The sequence below is a fragment of the Schistocerca nitens genome, chromosome 5, assembly GCF_023898315.1.
Source record: "Schistocerca nitens isolate TAMUIC-IGC-003100 chromosome 5, iqSchNite1.1, whole genome shotgun sequence".
Classification (NCBI taxonomy): Eukaryota; Metazoa; Arthropoda; class Insecta; order Orthoptera; family Acrididae; genus Schistocerca; species Schistocerca nitens.
In genome coordinates this window covers 328228982-328254117 of record NC_064618.1, presented here as the reverse complement: position 1 = coordinate 328254117, position 25136 = coordinate 328228982, and the positions used below count along the sequence as shown (strand labels likewise).

Here is a 25136-nt window from a genome sequence, read left to right as displayed (position 1 = left end):
CCTAAGGACATCACACACATCCATGCCCGAGGCAGGATACGAACCTGCGACCGTAGCAGTCGCGCGGTTCCGGACTGAGCGCCTAGAACCGCTAGACCACCGCGGTCGGCGCAAAATAACTAATGATGGTCGAAGTAGAGAGGATATAAAATGTGGACTGGCAATGGCAAGGGAAGCGTTTCTGAAGAAGAGAAATTTTTTAACATAGAGTATAGATTTAAGTGTCAGGAAGTCGTTTCTGAAAGTATTTGTATGGAGTGTAGCCATGTATGGAAGTGAAACGTGGACGATAAATAGTTTAGACAAAAAGAGAATAGAAGCTTTCGAAAAGTGGTGCTACAGAAGGATGCTGAAGATTAGATGCGTAGATCATATAACTAATGAGGAAATTTTGAATAGAATTGGGGAGAAGAGGAGTTTGTGGCACAACTTGAGTAGAAGAAGGGATCGGTTGGTAGGACATGTTCTGAGGCATCAAGGGATCACCAATTTAGTACTGGAGGGCAGCGTCGAGGGTAAAAACCGTAGAGGGAGACCAAGAGATGAATACACTAAACAGATTGAGAAGGATGTAGGTTGCAGTAGGTACTGGGAGATGAAGAAGCTTGCACAGGATAGAGTAGCATCGAGAGCTGCATCAAACCAGTCTCTGGACTGAAGACCGCCGGTCGAAGTGGCCGTGCGGTTAAAGGCGCTGCAGTCTGGAACCGCAAGACCGCTACGGTCGCAGGTTCGAATCCTGCCTCGGGCATGGATGTTTGTGATGTTCTTAGGTTAGTTAGGTTTAACTAGTTCTAAGTTCTAGGGGACTAATGACCTCGGCAGTTGATTCCCATAGTGCTCAGAGCCATTTGAACCATTTTTGACTGAAGACCACAACAACAACATACCAGTTTCTTTGGCGCTTTCGTGTATGAGGACACATGACTTTAGTCGTGTGTGGCAGGTTGTTGGCATAACGACTCACCACGGCCCTGCTGTGGCAGAGGGAGACTGCGGCGACGGCGGCGCTGTCGGCGTGCAGGTAGTGGCAGGGCGGCGGCGGTCCGGCCTCCAGCTGCTGGGGCGGCGCGCCAGAGCGCTCGCGTCTCAGCACGCGCAGCCACGGCGGCGCCAGCACTGTATTCGGTCGCAGCCGGAGCTCCACGGGCCTGTCCGCAGCCAACAAGCACATCAATATTCCGCTGCCGTGTCCCTCTGTGGCACATCTACTCTCTGAAGCACACAGGAGCAAGCTACTGAGCAAAACACTGAGCGCCCCCCCCCCCCTTTCCAAAATACATCACGTTAATACCGCGTAACACCGCCCATAATCTTGATAATGGAATCATTTCAGCCAGTAAAAGAGCCATAACTATGCCATACTAACTGAAGCTATTTTTCGTGATTAGATCCCTAGAGCTACGAAATTTCGGTGATGTACCGGGTGATCAAAAAGTCTGTATAAATTTGAAAACTGAATAAATTACGGAATAATGTAGATAGAGAGGTACAAATTCACACACGCTTGGAATGACATGGGGTTTTATTAGAACCAAAAAAAAGACAAAATTCAAAAAATGTCCGACAGATGGCGCTTCATCTGATCAGAATAGCAATAATTAGCATGACAAAGTAAGACAAAGCAAAGATGATGTTCTTTACAGGAAATGCTCAATATGTCTACCACCATTCCTCAGCAATAGCTGTAGTCGAGGAATAATGTTGTGAACAGCACTGTAAAGCATGTCCGGAGTTATGGTGAGGCACTGGCGTCGGATGTTGTCTTTCAGCATCCCTAGAGATGTCGGTCGATCACGATACACTTGCGACTTCAGGTAACCCCAAAGCCAATAATCGCACGGACTGAGGTCTGGGGACCTGGGAGGCCAAGCATAACGAAAGTGGTGGCTGAGCACACGATCATCACCAAACGACGCGCGCAAGAAATCTTTCACGCGTCTATAAATATGTTTTTTTGTTGTTGTTGTAATAAAACCCCATGTCATTCCAAGCATGTGTGTCAATTTTTACCTCTCTATCTACATTATTCCGTGGTTTGTTAAGTTTTCAAATTTATACTGACTTTTTTATCACCCGGTAAATTGCTACCGTTCACCCACTCTTCTAAATAGTCCCAAATAATTGCTGTAGTATTAAGGTCGGCTGTATCGTGCCATACAGCCAGTGTGAGTGTAGGCACACACATTAATGTGTGTATAAATGGCATGATAAAGGTCTGGAGACAAAAAGTAAATCAGGAGCTAGAGATTAAAGGAAATACACTACTGGCCATTAAAATTGCTACACCACGAAGATGACGTGCTACAGACGCGAAATTTAAGCGACAGGAAGAGGATGCTGTGATATGCAAATGATTAGCTTTTCAGAGCTTTCACACAAGGTTGGCGCCGGTGGCGACACCTACAACGTGCTGACATGAGGAAAGTTTACAACCGATTTGTCATACACAAACACCAGTTGACCGGCGTTGCCTGGTGAAACGTTGTGATGCCTCGTGTAAGGAGGAGAAATGCATACCATCACGTTTCCGACATTGATAAAGGTCGGATTGTAGCCTATCGCGATTGCGGTTTATCGTATCGCGACATTGCTGCGCGCGTTGGTCGAGATCCAATGACTGATAGCAGAATATGGAATCGGTGGGTTCAGGAGGTTAATACGGAACGCCGTGCTGGATCCCAACGGCCTCGTATCACTAGCAGTCGAGATGACAGGCATCTTATCCGCATGGCTCTAACGGATCGTGTAGCCACGTCTCGATCCCTGAGTCAACACATGGGGACTTTTGCAAGACAACAACAATCTGCACGAACAGTTCGACAACGTTTGCAGCAGCATGGACTATCAGCTCGGAGACCATGGCTGCGGTTACTCTTGACGCTGCATCACACATAGGGGCACCTGCGATGGTGTACTCAACGACGAACCTGGGTGCACGAATGGCAAAACGTCATTTTTCAGATGAATCCAGGTTCTGTTTACAGCATCATGATGGTCGCATCCGTGTTTGGCGACATGGCGGTGAGCGCACATTGGAAGCATGTATTCGTCATCGCCATACTGGTGTATCACCTGGCGTGATGGTATGGGGTGCCATTGGTTACATGTCTCGGTCACCTCATGTTCGCATTGACGGCACCTAGAACAGTCGACGTTACATTTCAGATGTGTTACGACCCGTGGCTCTACCCTTCATTCGATCTCTGCGAAATCTTACATTTCAGCAGCATAATGCACGACCGCATGTTGCAAGTCCTGTTCGGGCCTTTCTGGATACAGAAAATGTTCGACTGCTGCCCTGGCCAGCACATTCTCCACATCTCTCACCAATTGAAAACGTCTGGTCATTGGTGGCCGAGCAACTGGCTCTTCACAATATGCCAGTCACTACTCCTGTGGTATCGTGTAGAATCTGCATGGCAGCTGTACCTGTACACGCCATCCAAGCTCTGTTTGACTCAATGCCCAGGCGTATCAAGGCCGTTATTACGGCCAGAGGTGGTTGTTCTGGGTACTGATTTCTCAGGATCTATGCACCCAAATTGCGTAAAAATGTATTCACATGTCAGTTCTAGTAAAATATATTTGTCCACTGAATACCCGTTTATCATCTGCATTTCTTTTTGGTGTAGCAATTTTAATATCCAGTAGTGTATGTTGATATTCCTACGTATATGGGTAGCGAAACAATTTTGGAAGAAAGTGAATCTGTACAAAAAGCAATCTATAAGCTACAATTAGGGAAAAGAGAATATTACTTTCATATTTAAATAAAGAAAACTGAAATCACGGCTCATCATGCGGAATATCAAAATAATCAAAAATAATAAAAGATAGCACACCCGTTGGGCAGGTATCGAGCTCAAATTTTTTAGTGTGTGATATTAACAATGACATACAGGATAATTCCGTGATGATGTTACAGACTTAAAGGGAAGGTGGAAAGGGGTAATGTACAGTTTCACGTGAGCCAGAATCGTTCTCATACCCCTGACAGTGGACCTCTTCTACTGCAAGGTCTTTTCTTTCTACATTTTGAGGGGTGGTAATATGAACCAAAAGAACAATAAAATTACCATTCAACACGGGCTCCAAAATCCATACCTTAAGAGCTATGGGCACTTGTTCAAGATTGATACTATGAAACACGTGTCTTCTACTGAACAAATGCTCATAAGTCCTAACGTAAGTAATTCAGAGCGCAAGTGTACAAGACAAATTTTTCATGCTGTGGTCCATACTACCACCTCTCAAAATATGCAAAGAAGAGGTCCACGTGTCCACTATCAGAGGTATCAGAACAATATTCGCTTGCAACTTTCGACTCGCTCGTTTCTGGACCGTGGTCTCTTACCTCAAGTTCGTAGAATTACCCTTCTCCATCATTCCTGAAAGTTTGCAACATCATCACGGAAACAGCGTGTAGAAAATAAGATAAACAAATATCAGTTAATAGGCGAATTAAATGCAGGTGAAGGTAAAACTAAAATTTTATAAGTTGTGGCTACACCTGTATTGCTGTACTGAAGTGAGTCATGGGTCACTAAAAAACGTGATAGAAGTAAACCGTAAGGAGTGAAAATGAAATTTGTCATGGAAGTTTGAGGTGTTACCAAGGAAGGACAAGCAATAAATCAAAGTATTAGGAAGCAACTAGATATTTATGAAATCAATGCAAAAGAAGGAGTACCAGCCAAGAGGAAGAAGAGACGTAGGAACACCCAGAACAAAGCGGCAGTGAAAAGTGAAGACGGAACAGGCGTTTCCGTGCCCGACACGTCCAAGAACAAAGTTATGGAACATGTTTTATGCTCACACATTATATAAAGTTTGAAACCGATGGTCACTGGTAAGGCATTACACTCGTCTGTGGCCCCGCCGATTATCGGTTTAATGACCACTGCTTTACGCATTTGTTAGATGGGTGTGAGTGTGACACCATTCCTTGAAGACCGGTTAGAGAGTTGGCGTTGAAATGCCGACAAATCTGCACATTTAAATACGTAGCTCCTTTCTGCTAAAGCGTCATTGCTCCATATTGACCATTCCTCCTGCACTGATTCCGTACAAAACACACACACACACATACATCACTTCATTGCCACAACTTACGTCGGAATGGAAGGTCACATGACGGCCTGGTACCAGTTCCATACCATCCAGAGCTCTAAAGCGACCATTGTTCTCTTTTAGATGGATGAGTGACATTTTGTTCGGTGAGGTTAGTAACATGTGTATGAGGGGCGTTCAATAAGTAATACAATACATTTTTTTTTATCGGCCAATTCGGTTGAAAAGCCGGCCGGAGTGGCCGAGCGGTTCTAGGCGCTACAGTCCGGAACCGCGCGGCTGCTACGGTCGCAGGTTCGAATCCTGCCTCGGGCATGGATGTGTGTGATGACCCTCGGTTAGTTAGGTTTAAGTAGTTCTAAGTTCTGGGGGACTGATGACCTCAGATGTTACGTCCCGTAGTGCTCAGAACCTTTTGAACCATTTCTTTCGGTTGTTAAAAAAAATGCGGAATTTGTTGCGGGACATCGTCAAATAATCCTGCTTCAGCCTCTATAGCCTCATGAATTTCCGATAGGTGGCGGCGCTGCACTTACAAAATGGCGTCTGTAACGGAGGTGCATTCCAAGCAGAGCTTTCACTGACTTCTTTTTGGCGGAAAAACAAAGCATCGGAGATACTCGTAGGCACTTGTAGAATGCCTATAGAAACCTGGCGGTGAATAAAAGCACGGCGAGTCGTTGACAGAGGCGTCTGTCATCATTGCAACAAGGTCGCCCAAACGTATTCGATCCCCGGCCTCACGGCCGTTAGCATCCGGCTGTGAAATTGAAGAAACGACTTTAGCGTGTTCGTCCCCACAAAAATACAAAACGAACTTCTCCTTCTCCATGAGAACGCAAGGCCTCACGCAAGTCTGCTCACCTGAGAGAAGCACGCGAAGCTTCATTGATCTGTTCTTTCTCATCCACTGTACAGGCTGGATCTCACACCTTTCGTCTTCCATCTGCTTGGCCCACTGAACGATGCACTCCGCGGGAAGCACTGCGTGGATGATGGGGAGATTATTGATGCAGTAAGACGTTGGCTCCGACATCAGCCAGTAGGGTGAAACCATGCCGGCATACAGGCATGGCGTAAGGCCATCGCATTGAACGGAGATTATGTTGAAAAATAGGTTTTTGTAGCCAAAAGTGTGGGGAATAATATAGTGTATTTGAATTCTGAGTAAAACCAACTTTCTTTCAGAAAAAAATTATTTATCGAACGTCCCTCGTATTTTCGCCAAGAAGAGTCAACGATGCATGCGGAACGGTCCGCACTAGACAACGGAAGCGTTAGGGAGAAATCGCATGACCACTCAACCGCCGCCCTAAACTGACGGAAATTGCCTGTATCAGGGCCCAAGGAACACATATCTCGCGTGGCGGCAGAGCGGAGAAGGAGAGGGTTAGAAGGGTAGGAGGGAGGTGGATCCAAGCATCCACATGCCTACACATTTTGAAACTATTGCATTTCCCTGGTCAAGACATTGGCCATGTTAGATATCCTTCGAATCGTACTTCAGGGTGGGCCCGCGGTGGGGGGATATGTTAGTTCAAAGACACAATTTTTAGTCACCGTAACGATACCAGTCTCTGGACTGAAGACCACAACAACAACAACGATACATGACAGAAATTGTGGTTTTCTTCACGAGCCAATTGATGACGAGCAAGCATAGATGTACATATGGCCGTCCGCTGAATTTTGTGATTTTGGCTTAGAGCATGCCGTACCCACATACTCATTTTTTGAACCTTCCCACTGCATGCAAAAGTCGCACGATGGTGGAATGATCACAGTTCATCACACATGCCAGTTCCAGAGTACACTCACGTGGATCATTGTAGATTAATGGATTTAAACCATCTTCACCACACCTCGAAGATCTTGAACGCGGAGTGTCACTAATGTCAAAACGATTCTCTTTAGCCGGCCACGGTGGCCGTGCGGTTCTAGGCGCTGCAGTCCGGAACTGCGGGACTGCTACGGTCGCAGGTTCGAATCCTGCCTCGGGCATGGATGTTTGTGATGTCCTTTGGTTAGTTAGGTTTAAGTAGTTCTAAGTTACAGGGGACTGATGACCTAAGATGTTAAGTCCCATAGTGCTCAGAGCCATTTGAAGCATTTGGTTCTCTTTAAAACGAGAAAACCATTTTATCACCGTGCTCTTTTCAGTGGCATTGTCCCCATGCACAGCGCAAATGTTTCTGGCTCCTATAATCCCTCTATTGAACTCAAACAGAAGAATACGTCGGAAATGTTCCGATTTTTCTACTTGGCACTCAATTTTCTAGCATCCACAGCCCCACTCACTATCTCCAAATGGCAAAATGAGAATATGTAAACTCAAATAGCAACAGCGAGCTAGAAATAAAAAAATGACACTCTGTAATGCACTCGTAGCAACCGAAATACCACCCTGCAAGACAAAAACAAACTTCCGCACCAGCCTAATACACGCCGCATACTTCGGAAGACACTACATGTTGCGTACGGGCCCCTCGTCCGGCAGATCTGCAATCCCTCTCTCATCTGTGGTATGCATGTGGCCTAACGCGGAAGGGGTTACATCATCAGACGAAAGAATTTCAATCACACACCCTGACTAGGTCAAAAAGTGGCAGCGCGGTCACCGCTGGAGCTCACCAGCCTCGCAGACTCGATTGCTTCCTCGAGCCATGTGGACACAAATAGTTGCTCTGGTATCTCTACGTGGTCTCGATATTTATGGAGGCGAAACGCCGATCCAAGCCAAGCAGTCTTCCGTCGAGTTCTGGGCCAGGCGCCAACTGCATCTGCAGTCCTTCTATCAGAGTCTCGTTTGGAATCTTCGCTACGTACGACGCCGTGCCGCTCGCCAGCCACCGGCCACCGATGGAGCTGCCAGTGTCTGCCCAGACCATCACCAGGACTTGGCCTGTGCACTACAGAGGAGCAGGAACCTGGTATCGGCCGTCGACCTTCATTGGTTATTTTGTTCTACTTCTTAGTGAATAGTAAACTTTGAATGTTTCATCATTATAGTCGCCAGCCTAATTTCCCACTTGTGCTAATCACGAACTTACAGGAACTGTTGTAGCGATTAACTTTTCTTCAAAGAGGAGCTTTTGGTTAATACATATACACTACTGGCCATTAAAATTGCTACACCACGAAGATGACGTGCTACAGACGCGAAATTTAACCGACAGGAAGAATATGCTGTGATGTTCAAATGATTAGCTTTTCAGAGCATTCACACAAGGTTGACGCCGGTGGCGACACCTACAACGTGCTGACATGAGGAAAGTTTCCATCCGATTTGTCATACACAAACACCAGTTGACCTGCGTTGCCTGGTGAAACGTTGTTGTGATGCCTCGTGTAAGGAGGAGAAATGCATACCACCACGTTTCTGACATTGATAAAGGTCTGATTGTAGCCTATCGCGATTGCGGTTTATCGTATCGCGACATTGCTGCTCGCGTTGGTCGAGATCCAATGACTGGTAGCAGAATATGGAATCGGTGGGTTCAGGAGGTTAATACGGAACACCGTGCTGGATCCCAACGGCCTCGTATCACTAACAGTCGAGGTGACAGGCATCTTATCCGCCTGGCTGTAACGGATCGTGCAGCCACGTCTCGATCCCTGAGTCAACAGATGGGGACGTTTGCAAGACAACAACCATCTGCACGAACAGTTCGACGACGTTTGCATCAGCATGGACTATCAGCTCGGAGACCATGGCTGTGGTTACCCTTGAGGCTGCATCACAGACAGGAGCGCCTACGGAGGTGTACTCAACTACGAACCTGGGTACACGAATGGCAAAACGTCATTTTTCGGATGGTTCAAATGGCTCTGAGCAATAAACATCTATGGTCATCAGTCCCCTAGAACTTAGAACTACTTAAACCTAACTAACCTAAGGACAGCACACAACACCCAGTCATCACGAGGCAGAGAAAATCATTTTTCGGATGAATCCAGGTTCTGTTTACAGCATCATAAACTTCGCATTCGTGTTTGGCGACATGGCGGTGAACGCACATTGGAAGCGTGTATTCATCGTCACCATACTGGCATATCACCCGGCGTGATGGTATGGGGTACATGTCTCGGTCACCTCTTGTTCGCATTGACGACACTTTGAACAGTGGACGTTACATTTCAGTTGTGTTACGACCCGTGGCTCTACCCTTCATTCTATCCCTGCGAAACCCTACATTGCAGCAAGATAATGTACGACCGCATGTTGCAGGTCCTGTACGGGCCTTTCTGGATACAGAAAACGTTCGACTGCTGCCCTGGCCAGCACATTCTCCAGATCTCTCACGAATTGAAAACGTCTGGTCAATGGTGGCCGAGCAAGTGGCTCGTCACAATACGCCAGTCACTATTCTTGATGAACTGTGGTATCGTGTTGAAGCTGCATGGGCAGCTGTACCTGTACACGCCATCCAAGCTCTGTTTGACTCAATGCCCAGGCATATCAAGGCCGTTATTTCGGCCAGAGGTGGTTGTTCTGGGTACTGATTTCTCAGGATCTATGCACCCAAATTGCGTGAAAATGTAATCACGTCAGTTCTAGTATAATATGTTTGTCCAATGAATACCCGTTTATCATCTGCATTTCTTCTTGGTGTAGCAGTTTTAATGGCCAGTAGTGTATTTGTAAAACTGCTCTACGTCCATTATCTAGACTATTCTCTCATCGCGTCTCAACTGGCGCTATACGTATCAATGGCCAAGGAGCAACATTGGTATGTGACTGTAATTTTTCCTTAGTGACCATGTCCGCAAATTTCTACAACGTCTTACGGTCTAAATACGTTAAATGATAATGTTGATGATTTTTTGTCTACACTACGGTCTTTATAATGGTGGGGTACGAGTGACCATCACCATGTGTAGTGAACCACAGTAATAAGCAGCGACTAGCAGTCGAATACAACACTTTATTTACAAGTCACAGAACATATGTATAAAAAAGAGTTTACAATATGTTATGTCTTAGAAAGAGTATCAATAATCAGAGATACAAATGTCCCGACGACTTCAATTCCTAACATCCTCCCCACCCTTGTCAACCTCTAGGTGACCAGATGAACCGGTCGTGCTATGTGCCATCCTTCTGGTGTTCGCAGTATTACCGCTCTTATTTTATTGTCTCTTCCCTGTACACATCCTTCTATTTTCCCTTTCTTCCACATGCATCTTGGGCGTCCATCCTCTTGAATCAAAGCCAGAGCACCAGGTCGAAGTCAATACATCTTCCACATGCACCTATAACTTCGTGGAAGTTCCTAAACTCCTTGAGATATTCCTTGGTCCATCTTTTCCAAAAGTCGTCTGCTAGTTTTAGATGTAGTTGAAATCCTTGGGTCAGACTGTGTGTGACGGTAGGTTCTGATACTGGCGGCACGTTTAACAGGCCTTCACCAACCAGAAAGTGTGCTGGTGTCAGAGGTTCTGCGTCGTCTCCTGGAGAGATTGGTCTTGAATATACTGCAGCTTCGATGCTGACCAAGAAGGTATATAGTTGCTCTGAAGTTACACTTTATCGTCCCAACACCCTCCGTAAGCATCCCTTGACGGTGCCCAACATCCTCTCCCACCATCCTCCCCATCAAGATGCCCGTGGCGCAATGAACTCCCAAGTGAATCCGTTTTTGACGAGGAAACTATGGGACTCTGAGATGGTTAGTGAGTTCCATAGCTACGCTAATTGTTGAATTCTTGATCAGCGGCGTGAAAGGTCTTTGCATTGTCGGTGTAGATGACATGCGGTAATCGACGTAATCCACATCTACTAGAAAATCGCTGTAAAGCCATAAAATGTGTTGGTATTCTTATTGGGGCAGAGCTATAAATGTACTGCAAGTGTCGTTGCGCAAGTGAAGAGTGTTATGTAGGCCTTTTCCATGGTCATGGCTGTCTTCATGTAAAGATGGCCAGAAAAGTCTATGCCAGTGACAGTAAAAGGCTTAGATGGTCTCATTCGATCTGTGGGTGGTCGAGCTTCAATTTGTTCTCCTCTTGAAGTCTTCATGATCTTGCATAGTAAATATGTATGCAGGACTCTTTTAATAGTTTGACGACTTTCAAGTACCCAAAATTCTTGCCGACGTTTAGATAACACAATTCGGACACCAAATGATGAAGATCAATATGTATTTGAAATATCAGGAGTCTTGTGAAGCGATGTGTACCATCTAGAAGTAATGGAAGTTGTTCCTCACTGGTGAAATCTGCAGACTGTAGTCTACCTCCCAGACGAATGAGTCCATCTTCAGTGAATCGGTGAAAGTGTCCAATTTTAGAATTTGCGGGATCGGTTTACAGTTCTGGAGTGCGTGAAATTCCGGCGTGAAGCAATGACGTTGGACTGTTTTGATCCAGTAAGTGCGTGCATTTGCGAGCTCGACTGCTGCCAACTCTCCAGCAATATTATCTTTGTGACGAATCTTACGTATGAAGCGAAGGATTCAGCCGGTTGTGCGAATTAGTCTCCAATAGAAACTGAATTTGGAAATGTCTATGATACTGGGAGGTATAGCAACTGCCATCACTTGTTTTAAATTCCTTCTTTCCTTCGACAGGTCATGATACATGTTTGAAATACCAGATGGCCAACGTTCTTCTGGGTGTGCAAGCCATGGCAGTCCTTCCCAACAAACACGCGCATATTGGATTTGGTTGCCAAGAAGGCTTCGTGTTAGGTGATCCGCTGGATTATTATTTCCAGGACAATGCCTCCATTGACTGGGAGACGTATATGTATGAATTTCTGTCACTCTATTACATATGAAAGTCTTCCATCGATTCGCATCACTACGTATCCAGCCCAAAGTCACTGCAGCGTCCGCCCACAACATTGTATGTATAATGTCGTATCCTGTGGCTCTGCAAAAATATTTTAGTAATCGTGCTCCCTCAAGTACACCTATAAGTTCGAGACGTTGCCGTGTCATCCTTTGGCAGTTGACAGGTGGAAGTCTGTTCTTTCTGCCGGCCAAGTGAATCATTGCGTTGCCGTGTACAACTATGCAGATGCACAGAGCTGCACCGTACGGTCGTTCAAAAGCATCACAAAATACGTGTATCTGATCGTCACGATCTTTGGTAGTTAATATCCATCGTGGGATAGTAATGCAAGAGAATGGAGGTAAATTAGACACCCAAGAATTCCAGTATGTTGTCAGATGGTTGGGTAGCAATTCTTCAAGTCAACTCCCCTACACCAGGTTTTTCGGAATAATAGTTTTGCCATGACTGATACAGAAGAGAATAATCCTAGTAGATCGTAAAATTTAGCTACAATCCGTAATATTTTCCGTTTGGTAGCAGGTTTGTGAGATAATATTTCTGTGACATCATCCGTTATAAAATAAAAGCTTCCGTTATTGTGATCCAATTTTCGCCTAAAACTTGAATAGATGTTGTAATCTCTCGTTCTTCGGTTCTCCATATATTCTGTAACTGATCTGGAGCAGTGACCCACTTCGTTAATTAAAATCAGTTGTTTCATAAGGTCCGTTAGTTCGCAATACATAGCGATAGCTTCATAGTCGCCATCTGCACAAAACACGAAGTCATCCATCGTTGGCTAGTACCTATGCGGCAACGGGAAATGAGGTCTCATGTCTAGAAACATGTTCTTTCAGCGTTGCCGAAAGCAAGAACGGACAGCATGTAGGCCGAATGGAAGTCAAGTGAAACGGTCGTTACTTCATATGTCGTATGGTAGTTACCGCGACTGTCTTCAAAAACTTTGTGCCATAGTCAAGTCCCTGTCGTCTTCGTGCAAAATTAGTTGCAGCAATGCTTACGTAATATCGCTAATAATAGCCACGGGGCGTATTCGAAACTGTATCAGAGCAGCAAGTATTTCTGGCAGAAGATTTGGTCTCGTCTTTAATGTGTTGTTGAGAGAGGGTGCGTCGATCACGTGAGAAGACGCATCAAAAACGATCCTCCACTTCATTTTCCAAGTTTCTCCTTCCTAACTGCACGATGTGGAAGGTAAAACATGATAGTACCTGGCTCTTCAGGAGCAGCAACTTCTACACGATTCTTTGTAATGCACTCCAACATAAGACGGTGGTAAGTGTCCTTTGAGGATTCGTTGCTAAGAAGTCTTTTATGTAAACTTCGAAATCTACTTTCTGCCTTCAGTCGGTTAGTAGAATATAAAATAATATTTTGTTTCTTAGGAAGACGAGCAACTCTTCGACGATCCTGCAAAAGATAGCATGCCTGAAATTCTTGGAGGAGGGCAGAATACCTATTAGTGTTTACCGCATCATTATGCGCAGTTATGTAGAAGCCGACCTCGGGGAAGATCAGTTTGGATCTTAGAATATAAATTAAGAAAAGGCAGACCTACGTTTCTAGCATTTGTGGACTTAGAGAAAGCTTTTGACAATGTTAACTGAAATACTCTCTTTCAAATTCTGAAGGTGGCAGGGGTACAATACAGGGAGCGAAAGGCTATTTACAAAAGGACCTGGAAGAGCAGCTGAACGGAATGGACAGTGTCTTGAAAGGAGGATATAATATGAACATCAACAAAGCAAAACGAAGCTAATGGAATGTAGTCGAATTAAATTGGGTGATGCTGAGGGAATTAGATTAGGAAATGAGACGCTTAAAGTAGTAAATGAATTTTGCTATTTGAGGAGCAAAATAACTGATGATTGTCGAAGTAGAGAGGATATAAAATGTAGACTGGCAATGGCAAGGAAAGCGTTTCTGAAGAAGAGAAATTTGTTAACATCGAGTATAGATTTAAGTGTCAGGAAGTCGTTTCTGAAAGTATTTGTATGGAGTGTAGCCATGTGTGGAAGTGAAACATGGACGATAAATAGTTTGGACAAGAAGAGAATAGAAGCTTTTGAAATGTGGTGCTACAGAAGAATGCTGAAGATTAGATGGGTAGATCACATAACTAATGAGGAGGTATTGAATAGAATTGGGGAGAAGAGGAGTTTGTGGCACAACTTGAGTAGAAGAAGGGATCGGTTGGTAGAACATATTTTGACGCATCAAGGGAAAGCCGATGGGCATATCTTCTTGGGAATCTGTCTGTGGATCAGACATGTGTTGCATCCCTAATATATTGTGGAACTCTTGGTTGAGGCGTGAAGTAGTGTTCACTTTCATAAGCGTTTATGTAAGTCGCAGAATTAGTCCAGACTCCTCTAATTTAGAAATTTACAAGGTTACGCCATAGTGACGAGCTAGTATGAGATTCGATCGTGTAAACACAAAGTCGCCGTTGGTCCAGGGCACACAGTTTCAAATCTTCTTAATGACTTTGCTATGAAGGATGCTTGGCTTCCATTGTCTAGCACACATCGAGTGAGTTTACTTAATCCTGTTGGTCCTACGACGCGCACCTGAGCAGTTTGCAGGAAGATAAATGAGGCTGTAGTTGCATCTATTTTGCCAGCAGAAGTGACGTTGCTCTCTGCTGCTTTCTTACACGTCGTACCTTCCATGCATATCGACTTATGATGTGGTTTTTTACAGTTAGCACAAAATGCCCTACCCTTCTTCCCGCAATCTCACATTTTATGTCCTCTGTTTAGGTATAGAAAACATCAGTTAGTACTTTTCTATTTATGTTTTCTTTCAGTGAGATCGGTAACTTTATTACGTTCTTGGGCGCAATGTCCTCATTCTTAGCAAAAGACGCAGTATGGAGCGTAGTTTTCAATGCCCTTGGGTAATGATTGTTTCTGATTAGCGCGGACATGACGGGCTGCAGCTGTAGGAGTGTAAGTCACAGCGGATCTTCTGCGGAGAAGGCGCTGCGTCTATTTCCGTTCCTACAAATTCCATCAACCGAAGTATGTACCCTTCTGAAAGACCGGTTTGCTTGACGCGGATGAGCCTGCGTCGGCAATTATCATCAGGAAAAAGAAAAGTTCTGCGAATTTTTTGGAGCTAGCAGGCAGCTATAAGTATTTCCGTCTTCACCGAGAGTACAAGCTTGGACGCGGCGGTTGTGCTCGATAAATGTAGAATTAAGGGATTCTGGATTCGGAAACTGATTGGGTTTAATGGTTTCTAAATAATCAAGGTGAGCTTGTGCAATTTTATTTTAATCACCATAGAGTGCTCTGAGGATTCTCTTTGTTTCTTTATATGTGTCAGAGATCACACCAATACCGTTAACTAAATGCTTTGGTTCCCCTTCTAAGCAGCCACGGTGACAAATATGTCTGTGAATGGTGGATATCGTGGGATTTTGATCAATCGATTGCTAGAATTGTTCCCAAAAACGAGCCCAGCTCTCAACATTTCCAGAAAACGTCTCAAGTTTTATAGTGGGCAGTCTCGTACTAGGCGAAGAAACAATTGAAGTAACTGTCGTGGCAGATTGTTTATAACTGATGGTAGTCTGAGCCTTAGAATTCGTAAGTTTCTCCTCTATTCCCAGTGACGTGCGTACGATAGCTCGCTTAGCTGCGTCTATGTATTCGTCACATTTGAGCACATCAGCAGCGTAATCAGCATCATCGAGAACATTGTGTATTTTGTTATTAAGACCTGTTAGTGAACACAACAGTTCCTGCAATCAGTTTTCGAAATATTCATAATCTTGTGTCATTAAATATATGTACTTCGTTCAAAATTTGTGTGATATTAGCTCTTTTCAAGCGTTGTAACTGATGGTTGCTATCAGCGTTTTCCATGTCAGACATCGTGATGTGATTTCACTCGTTTAAGCGGATCAAGATAGTACGTAGTTTGGTAAACAACTAACAGATGGCAGCGCCAGTCATAAACAATCTATAGGCGTAGCGTAAGTTCTGATAATCCGTCAAAGCTACAATAGCACTACCGGGTATAGAGGAGCAATAATGTAATCAATTCCCTTTACAAATGATGCTACAAAATATGAGGCTTGATAATGCAGTTGAACTTAGCTGTGTATGCAGGCGGTTGTCGTCGGAGAATTTGTTGCGTGGAGTGACAAATCACTGCAGTGAGCTTCTCGTAGTAACATTCTACGTCACCGTTTTATCATCTGTTTTTATTGTTTCTTATCTTATGTTTTAAAAATTCTGTAGGCTGAAGAGCGGCGTACTAAGCTGTTGCCAGCCCGCCCTACGTTAAAAATCTACAATCCTGGAAATCTCCCGCTTTTCAGCGCCAATTCTTATGTTGTGAATCACAGTAGTAAGCATCGATTGGCAGCCCAACACACCACTTTATTTAGAAGCCACAGAACATACATTTAACGACGAATTTACAACATATTACGTTTTACAAAGAGTATAATTAATCACAGATATAAATGTCCCGACGACTTCAATTCAAAATGGTTCAAATGGCTCTGAGCACTATGGGACTTAACAGCTGAGGTCATCAGTCTCCTAGAACTTAGAACTACTTAAACCTAACTAACCTAAGCACGTAACACACATCTATCCCGAGGCAGGATTCGAACCTCCGACCGTAGCGGTCGCGCGGTTCCAGACTGAAGCGCCTAGAACCGCTCGGCCACAAGGCCGGCCGACTTCAGTTCCCAACACCATGAAAGCTCTGAAGGCTACTACCCAGGTGGTGCCTTCACTGATGTACAGAGTGCCTTGGTAAGGCAACGTCACTGCCCTGATGACCAGAGGAAACCAGTTAAAAGGAGAAGTCAGACTGAGGAACACTGTGTCCGTGTTCGCAAAACCTCTCTTGCTTATTATGCCTGTGAGATGGTTAATGAGCTGCATTGCATTTCTGGTATACGTTTTGGATTTATCTCAGAATTATTCCTCGCTTTAATGCATACACACACAGTTACTTCCTAAAAACTTATGGGATATCTCATTTTCTTCCAAGAACATCTGAACAGTTGATCAGGCATTCCACTTTGTGCTATTTATGACACGTGCTGGCGTAAATCAAATTATGTAATGGCGAAGTCGAGGTCTGTACCTATTTTGATCCAAATACTGCAGAATAATTACACAGAGCCATTCCCCTTAGCACTATTGCTTTATATTTGCTTTATTCTTATGGAAAAACGCTAAACGACTCTGTTGTCGCTTTGTAATAGATGTAGAGTGTAGACTGTGTGGTACCATCTTTCCGCATTACTTCCTTAAGTTTCATCCCAGCTTAAAGGACTAAATTCGCAAAAAAATGTGAAATCTGAAAAATAATCGCTACAGTGAACAATGACCAAAGTTCCTATGTTTCTGACGATGGTCATTTGTCCGAAAGAGCTCTGAACTACTAATTAATCAATTTCATTATAAATGTCTCCCATTTCCAGATTTAGTTTCGAAACCATTTTATGCTTCTTATCTTTATTTGCCTCTTCCACCCATCCAGTGCTCCTCCTTTCCCTCATTCAACTTCAACTGAATCCACACCTTATACGCATTTAATTACCATCTCGCATGTAGTATTCAATGAAAACTTTCAGCGACTTTACATTGGGATTGCAAGATACGTTAGGCATTACAATTCCATTTACCCCTACTTTTGGTATTACGATCTTGACTCATAACTTGTACCTTAGTGCAAGATGACAATTTCTTACATCAGTGTCTAGCTGCTCTAAGTTATTTAGTTCGATATGAGTCAATTAAAGTTTAGGTCAACTAGAACGAGTTCCTTCTCCGTGCAGGTGTTTAGTGAAATGCTGATGATACTAACGTCAATACTTCTAACTCAATCACGTTGTCAACACTGCAGTACATCACGGACTTGTACTCGTGTCTGTGTGCTGTTCACACCATGCTGAACCTGTATCAGTATACATAAGGTACTTAATTGGTCTAGTATTTTATCTGTTTTAGACTCTCGTTTTTCTTGGTTAATTTTAATTTTCTCCTTTTACTTCCCGTTTAGGTTCTTCACGTATCTGATGAGTCATCTGACAGCCGGATGTTATGTCCAAACACTTCTTCTCCATATTTAATGTTCTTCAGCGGCCGTTGACGGATGAAGCTCACGCCGCTATATGTTTAGGTGAGTTCATGCTTACATTACTGTACTCATGGCTGCACAACTTAGAACCATGCCTCATTCTGCAGGATGGACCAAATAAAAGTGGCCCAGAGAGCAGAGTTCCGTAACGCAAAGAAACACAGCAAGGGAAAGGATATACGGTACTAACCGGACTACAGCAGATGTTGAAAGTGACCACCATTCACCTTCTGGCAGTTATGGGTTCTGGTCAGCAAGTTGCTGAAGGCGGATCGAAGCTGGACTGCGGAATTTCTGCAGCCTAATCCGAAATGTTCTGCTGTTGTTCTCGAAGACTATGAGGGGTTGCGATGCACCTTAGATTTGAGGGCTCCCACACCGAGTTAGAAAACTGCTGCGGAAGCAAAGGGAACTTCACAGCAAACATAAACATAGCCAAAGCCTTGCATAAAATCAAAAATTACACGAAGCGAAATGTAGTGTGAGGAGGACTATGCGAGAGGCGTTCACCGAATTCGAAAGTAAAGTTCTGTGTACGGACTTGGCAGAAAATCCTAAGAAATTTTGGTCTTATGTCAAAGCGGTAGGTGGATCAAAACAAAATGTCCAGACACTCTGTGACCAAAATGGTACTGAAACAGAGAATGACAGACTAAAGGCCGAAATACTAAATGTCTTTTTCCAAAGCTGTTTCACAGAGTAAGACTGCACTGTAGTTCAAATGGTTCAAATGGCTCTAAGCACATGAGACTTAACATCTGATGTCACCAGTCCCCGCACTGTAGTTCCTTCTCTAGATTGTCGCACAGATGACAAAATGGTGGATATCGAAATAGATGACAGATGGATAGAAAAACAATTAAAATCGCTCAAAAGAAGAAAGGCTGCTGGACCTGATGGGATACCAGTTCGATTTTACACAGAGCACGCGAAGGAACTTGCGCGTCTTCTTGCAGCGGTGTATCGTAGGTCTCTAGAAGAGCGTAGCATTCCAAAAGATTGGAAAAGGGCACAGGTCATCCCCGTTTTCAAGAAGGGACGTCGAACAGATGTGCAGAACTATAGACCTATATCTCTAACGTCGATCAGTTGTAGAATTTTGGAACACGTATTATGTTCGAGTATAATGACTTTTCTGGAGACTAGAAATCTACTCTGTAGGAATCAGCATGGGTTTCGAAAAAGACGATCGTTGGAAACCCAGCTCGTGCTATTCGTCCACGAGACTCAGAGGGCCATAGACACGGGTTCCCAGGTAGATGCCGTGTTTTTTGACTTCCGTAAGGCATTTGATACAATTCCCCACAGTCGTTTAATGAACAAAGTAAGAGCATATGGACTATCAGACCAATTGTGCGATTGGATTGAAGAGTTCCTAGATAACAGAACGCAGCATGTCATTCTCAATGGAGAGAAGTCTTCCGAAGTAAGAGTGATTTCAGGTGTGCCGCAGGGGAGTATCGTAGGACCGTTGATATTCACAACATATATAAATGACCTTGTTGATAACATCGGAAATTCACTGAGGCTTTTTGCGGATGATGCTGTAGTATATCGAGAGGTTGTAACAATGGAAAATTGTACTGAAATGCTGGAGGATCTGCAACGAATTGACGCATGGTGCAGGGAATGGCAATTGAATCTCAATGTAGAGAAGTGTAATGTGCTGCAGATACATAGAAAGGAAGATCCTTTATCATTTAGCTACAATATAGCAGGTCAGCAACTGCAAGGATTTAATTCCATAAATTATCTGGGAGTAGGCATTAGGAATGATTTAAAATGGAATGACGATATAAAATTAATCGTCGGTAAAGCAGATGTGGCCGAGCGATTCTAGGCGCTTCAGTCTGGAACCGCGAGACAGCTACGGTCGCAGGTTCGAATCCTGCCTCGGGCATGGATATGTGTGATGTCCTTAGGTTAGTTTGGTTTAAGTAGTTCTGTTCTAGGGGACTGATGACCTGAGATGTTAAGTCCCATAGTGCTCATAGCCATCTGAACCATTTTAAAGCAGATGCCAGAATGAGGTTCATTGGAAGAATCCTAAGGAAATTCAGTCCGAAAACAAAGGAAGTTGGTTACAGTACACTAGTTCGCCCACTGCTTGAATACTGCTCACCGATGTGGGATCCGTACCACTCAGGGTTGATAGAAGAGATGGAGAAGATCCAACAGAGAGCAGCGCGCTTCGTTACAGGATCATTTAGTAATCGCGAAAGCGTTACGTAAATGATAGATAAACTCCAGTGGAAGACTCTGCAAGAGAGACGCTCAGAAGCTCGGTACGGGCTTTTGTTGAAGTTTCGAGAACATACCTTCACCGAGGAGTCAAGCAGTATATTTCTCCTTCCTGCGTATATCTCGAGAAGAGACCATGAGGATAAAATCAGAGAGAGCTCACACAGAGGCATACCGACAATCTTTCTTTCCACGAACAATACGAGAGCGGAATAGAAGGGAGAACCGATAGAGGTACTCAAAGTACCCTCCGCCACACACCGTCAGGTGTCTTGCGGAGTATGGATGTAGATGTAGATGAAAGTAATCGCACACTGACAGGTCAGGTGACCTGGTTCGTCATCTAGTATTGCAACCAGACTGACCTCTGCTTACAACTCCGTCAGGCGTGAAGATTGTGTAAGTCTGCTCCAAGGTTCGGCTGCCTTTAGTGGGCAGTTGCTCCATCCTGTTGCAAGTAACTGTAGGTCTTTTCCTCCTTCGTTAATGCTGCCACATATGGTTTAAAATGTTCAAAATGTAACGCGCCGAAATCAGCGTCTTATGAACGAAGATGGGACTAATAATGCGGCGTGCAGACGCTGCACACCAACCACCAATTTCCTGATCATGTAGTAGTGTTTCGTGAAGTTATGTGAATTTTCGCTGCCCAGAACCTGTGGTTTTATGACTTGAGGTAACCACTCAGATGAAACCAGGCTTCATCAGACATAAAGAACAGATCTATGTCAAAGCCATTCATTGTTATTTCAATGAACAGCCACTCACAAAACTAGAGGCGCTGAGGAGCATCTGCTGGTGTTAATGCGTGAACATCAGACCCTCGGCAGGGATGCATGTGCTGGTCCAGGTGGACTATGCGTCCGTATGATCGATGTGATATGCCGCTCTCCTGTCGGGTTGGTTTGGTAGGATTCTGAAGCATTTTCTGCTGAACTGCAACCACGTTTTCTGGTGTGCCGGCACGTTTCAGATTGTTTCTTGACTTGTTCAAAACAGATCCTGCGTGACGCCATTTTCGCACTAAGTCTTGCATGGTACTCTTTGCTGGCACTTTGACACCACTAAATGTCTCGGCAAACAACTGACCACACCGTTTCCACCACTTTGTTGTCACGAAACTTTCCACAACGAACACCCGCTGCTCCACTGCGGGTATCTTCGTCCCTTTTGCGCTGCTCCAGTCACAGTGATAGAGCCCGAACTACGCTCTGAACCAGTATCGATCACGTAGCGGGCATACACGTGGTGTGCGCGTCACGGGGTGTGGTAATATCCATACGTTCACGTTCAGTCGTATCCACTCGTTCGGGCCGCTTTTATTTGCCCCATTTCGTCTTATTGATTATTTGTTCTGTTGTCTCCAGATAATCTGATGATCCCTTACAAGAGCGAAACGCGCAACTTTCATTAACAAAAACAATTTTGCAACCGAAACTGGTTTCATTCAAAAATATTCTCAACCGGTTGCGGCATCAGACAGCCAAAATGGAGTGGAATCAATTCCGAGTCATGTTCATAATAATCGGTATGAGTCAAGTCATGGTACGAAAAATATTCGCAAAAGATAACAGAAATAGCTACGACTGAAATGCACCTTCCACATCCTGCTGCTTTGACGACTCGTTGAGCTGTCGGTGCAGACGACGCCTTGCACCTTTTCAAAAGAGGTAAAGCTGCACACCACATTACACGCCTCCAGTCAACTACTACCCAGATTCTGCGTTGTTTGAGCCAGTGAAAACGTGCAGTTTCGTCTGCAACTACTAATAACACCCTTTTGTGACGTACATGACACCCAATGCCAATCGCATGCTTTTCCCTTCGCAGTGATCGCCCGAAAACTTGTTTAGACGGACCTGCACTGACTGACGCCTATTGCCACTGTTACGCGACAAATTAACAGTAAAACTGGAGAGTAAAATTCCAGCGTCTCACGAGTCTGTTGGCCTACAATACCGGTGGGCCAGATTCAACATTCATCACGACATCATGGCACCCGACATCGCGGTCTACCGGAGGGAACGACACGGGCAGTGATCTAGGGGAGAATGAGCACTCCCCGGAACGGCGTGTGAATCACAGAAACAAGTCGCTGTCACCGCCATCTCCAAGCGAGGCTACCTGCCACGCGATCATACCTCGCCAGGGGACGGCAAACCGGCGCACCAGGGTGTCATCGCCTTGTGCTCCTAGCTGATGCAGCGTCCTCGCCAGCAGTGATTTCGCTGTTGGATTCAGCGGATTCATCTCCAGACTACATAAACACCAGTCGTCGCAGAAGACATGGCAACGTATTCTGAGTAATAAGTGTAATAATCTTGTATACTGTTTTATTGTGTTTAACGACGCCACACAGCTCCTCTGTCTGCATCCTGACAAAATAGTCGGGGTCTCCAGCCCGACAGAGGGCGACCCCTACACCTTTTATAACACGTGACATACGTCTCTGGTTTCTGTCGGATAGAGTCGTTTTGCGGCCAATGGTCTTACGCCTTTTCGCTTGGCGAGTGAGTGGTTCACCATTGCTCGCAGACTCATTGGATACTCTCCGTTGTTATACACTGAAGAGCCAAAGAAACTGCTACACCTGCCTAATATCGTGTAGCGGCCAGGCGAGCACGCAGAAGTGCCGCTACACGACGTGCCATGGACTCGACTAACGTCCGAAGTAGTGCTGGAGGGAACTGATACCAAGAAGCCTACAGGGCTATTCACGAATCTGTAAGAGTACAAGGGGGCGGAGATCTCTTCTCAACAGCACGTTGCAAGGCATCCCACATATGCTCAATAATGTTCATGTCTAGGGAGTTTAGTGGCCAGCGGAAGTGTTTAAACTGACAAGAGTGTTCCTGGAGGCACTCTGTAGCAATTCTGGACGTGTGTCGTGTCGCATTGTCCTGCTGGAATTGCCCAAGTTCGTCGGAATGCTTAATGGACATGAATGGATGCAGGTGATCAGATAGGATGCTTACGTACGTGTCACCTGTCAGAGTGGTATCTAGACGTATCAGGGGTCCCATATCACTCCAAGTGCACACGCTCCACACCATTACAGAGCTACAACTAGCTTAACAGTCCCCTGTTGACGTGCAGGGTCCATGGATTCATGAGGCTGTCTCCCTACCCGTACACGTCCTTCCTCTCGATAGAATTTGAAACGAGATCCGTCCGACCAGGCATCATGTTTCCAGTCATCATCAGTCCAATGTCGATGTTGACGTGCCCAGATGAAGTGTAAAGCTTTGTGTCGTGCAATCATCAAGAGTACACGAGTGGGCCTTCGGCTCCGAAAGTCCATATAGATGTTTCGTTGAATTGTTCGCACGCTGTTGATGGCCCAGCATTGAAATCTGTAGCAGTTTTCGGAAGGGTTGCACTTCTGTCACGTTGAACAATTCTCTTCATTCTCTTCAATCGTCGTTGGTCCCGTTGCTGCAGGATTTTTTTCCGGGCACAGTGATGTCGGGGATTTGAAGTTTTACCGGATTCCTGGTATTTAAGGTACAGTCATGAAATGGTCGTACAGGAAAATTCCCAATTCGTCGCTGCCTCGAAAATGCTGTGTCCCATCGCTTGTGCGCCGACTTTAATACTACGTTTAAACTCACTTAAATGTTGATAACCTGATATTATAGCAGCAGTAACCGACCTAATAACTGCGCCAGACAATTGTTGTCTTATATAGGCGTTGCCGACCGCAGAGCAGTATTCTGCCTGTTTACATATCTCTGTATTTGAATGTCCGAACCCGTTCGCTGAGAGGTCAGCGCGGCGGAATGCCACGTCAAGGGGCCCGGGTTTGATTCCCGGCTGTGGCAGGAGATTTTCTCCGCTCAGGGACTGGGTGTTGTGTTGTTCTCATCGTCATTTCATACCCATTTCCGACGCACAAATCGCCCAATGTGGCGTCGAATGCAATAAGTACTTGCCCTCGGCGGCCGCACTTCCCCGAATGGGGGACTCCCGGCTCACAGTGCCGTACACTCATTACTATTTTGTATTTGAGTACGCATGCGTACACCAGTCACGTTGGCGCTTCAGCGTATAATCAAATCTGCGAACTTTATTCTCTGTTTCGTCATGTGAATGTCATGCTGTTCTGTCACGCCTGCTGCCGACCTGTCTTACTGCGCTGATTCCGTACAACCGACAACCACATACACACCACTTCATTGTCATGATTTAAGTCAGCGTTTGAAGGACACCTGACCGCCTGCAACCAATTCTACACCATCTAAAACTCTCCGAAGTGCCCTTTAAAGGGTTGAACTAAGTCTTGATACTAAACTCTGGTTTCGAATACCATCCTTAACAGCGCGGGGGAGTATCTACCAACCAACCAGCACCTGCCGTCTTCACAGTCCAACGATGCTTTAACCCTAAGGTCAGCAGTAGCTTTTAACGCCAGCGTCTTACATGGAGATGGATCGAGGCGCGGCATCTATGGATGCAGGCCAATTACAGTTTGAGTTGGCGCATCGCTCTGGTCGACACTAGTGCTTTCGTCCTCGGTGTCGAATGTAGGCTCGTCACTCGCGATCTTTGGCGTTAAGAGGAAAGGGCAGAGGCTGTCTAACAGTTTGACGGCATGCTGCGATTCCTGCACTCGCTGCAACAACTTTCACTGTTCATCCTATGAGATAAGCATACTCTAGACTCTGAACTTTTTGTATCACCAGTACTGATATCACTTGTGCCTTTTTTGACAATTTGGCTTAAATTTACGTCGAGTAAAGGAAGCTTTTGACATCGTTCCTCACAAGCAACTTCTAATCAAGCTGCGGGCATATGGGGTATCGTCTCTGTTGTGCGACTGGATTCGTGATTTCCTGTCAGGAAGGTCGCAGTTCGTAGTAACAGACGGCAAATCGTCGAGTAAAACTGAAGTGATAACAGGTGTTCCCCAGGGA

The 25136-nt window shown here is 45.0% G+C and overlaps 1 protein-coding gene across 1 annotated transcript in view; it reads right to left on the bottom strand.

The window, feature by feature from the left end:
* LOC126260431 (A disintegrin and metalloproteinase with thrombospondin motifs adt-2-like) overlaps window positions 1-25136 on the bottom strand; it is a 192664-nt gene that overhangs the window by 146956 nt on the left and 20572 nt on the right. The window contains exon 3 of the mRNA XM_049957759.1: window positions 1052-1151. Coding sequence (XP_049813716.1) covers window positions 1052-1151 — 100 coding nt within the window. The remainder of the gene's footprint in view (window positions 1-1051; window positions 1152-25136) is intronic.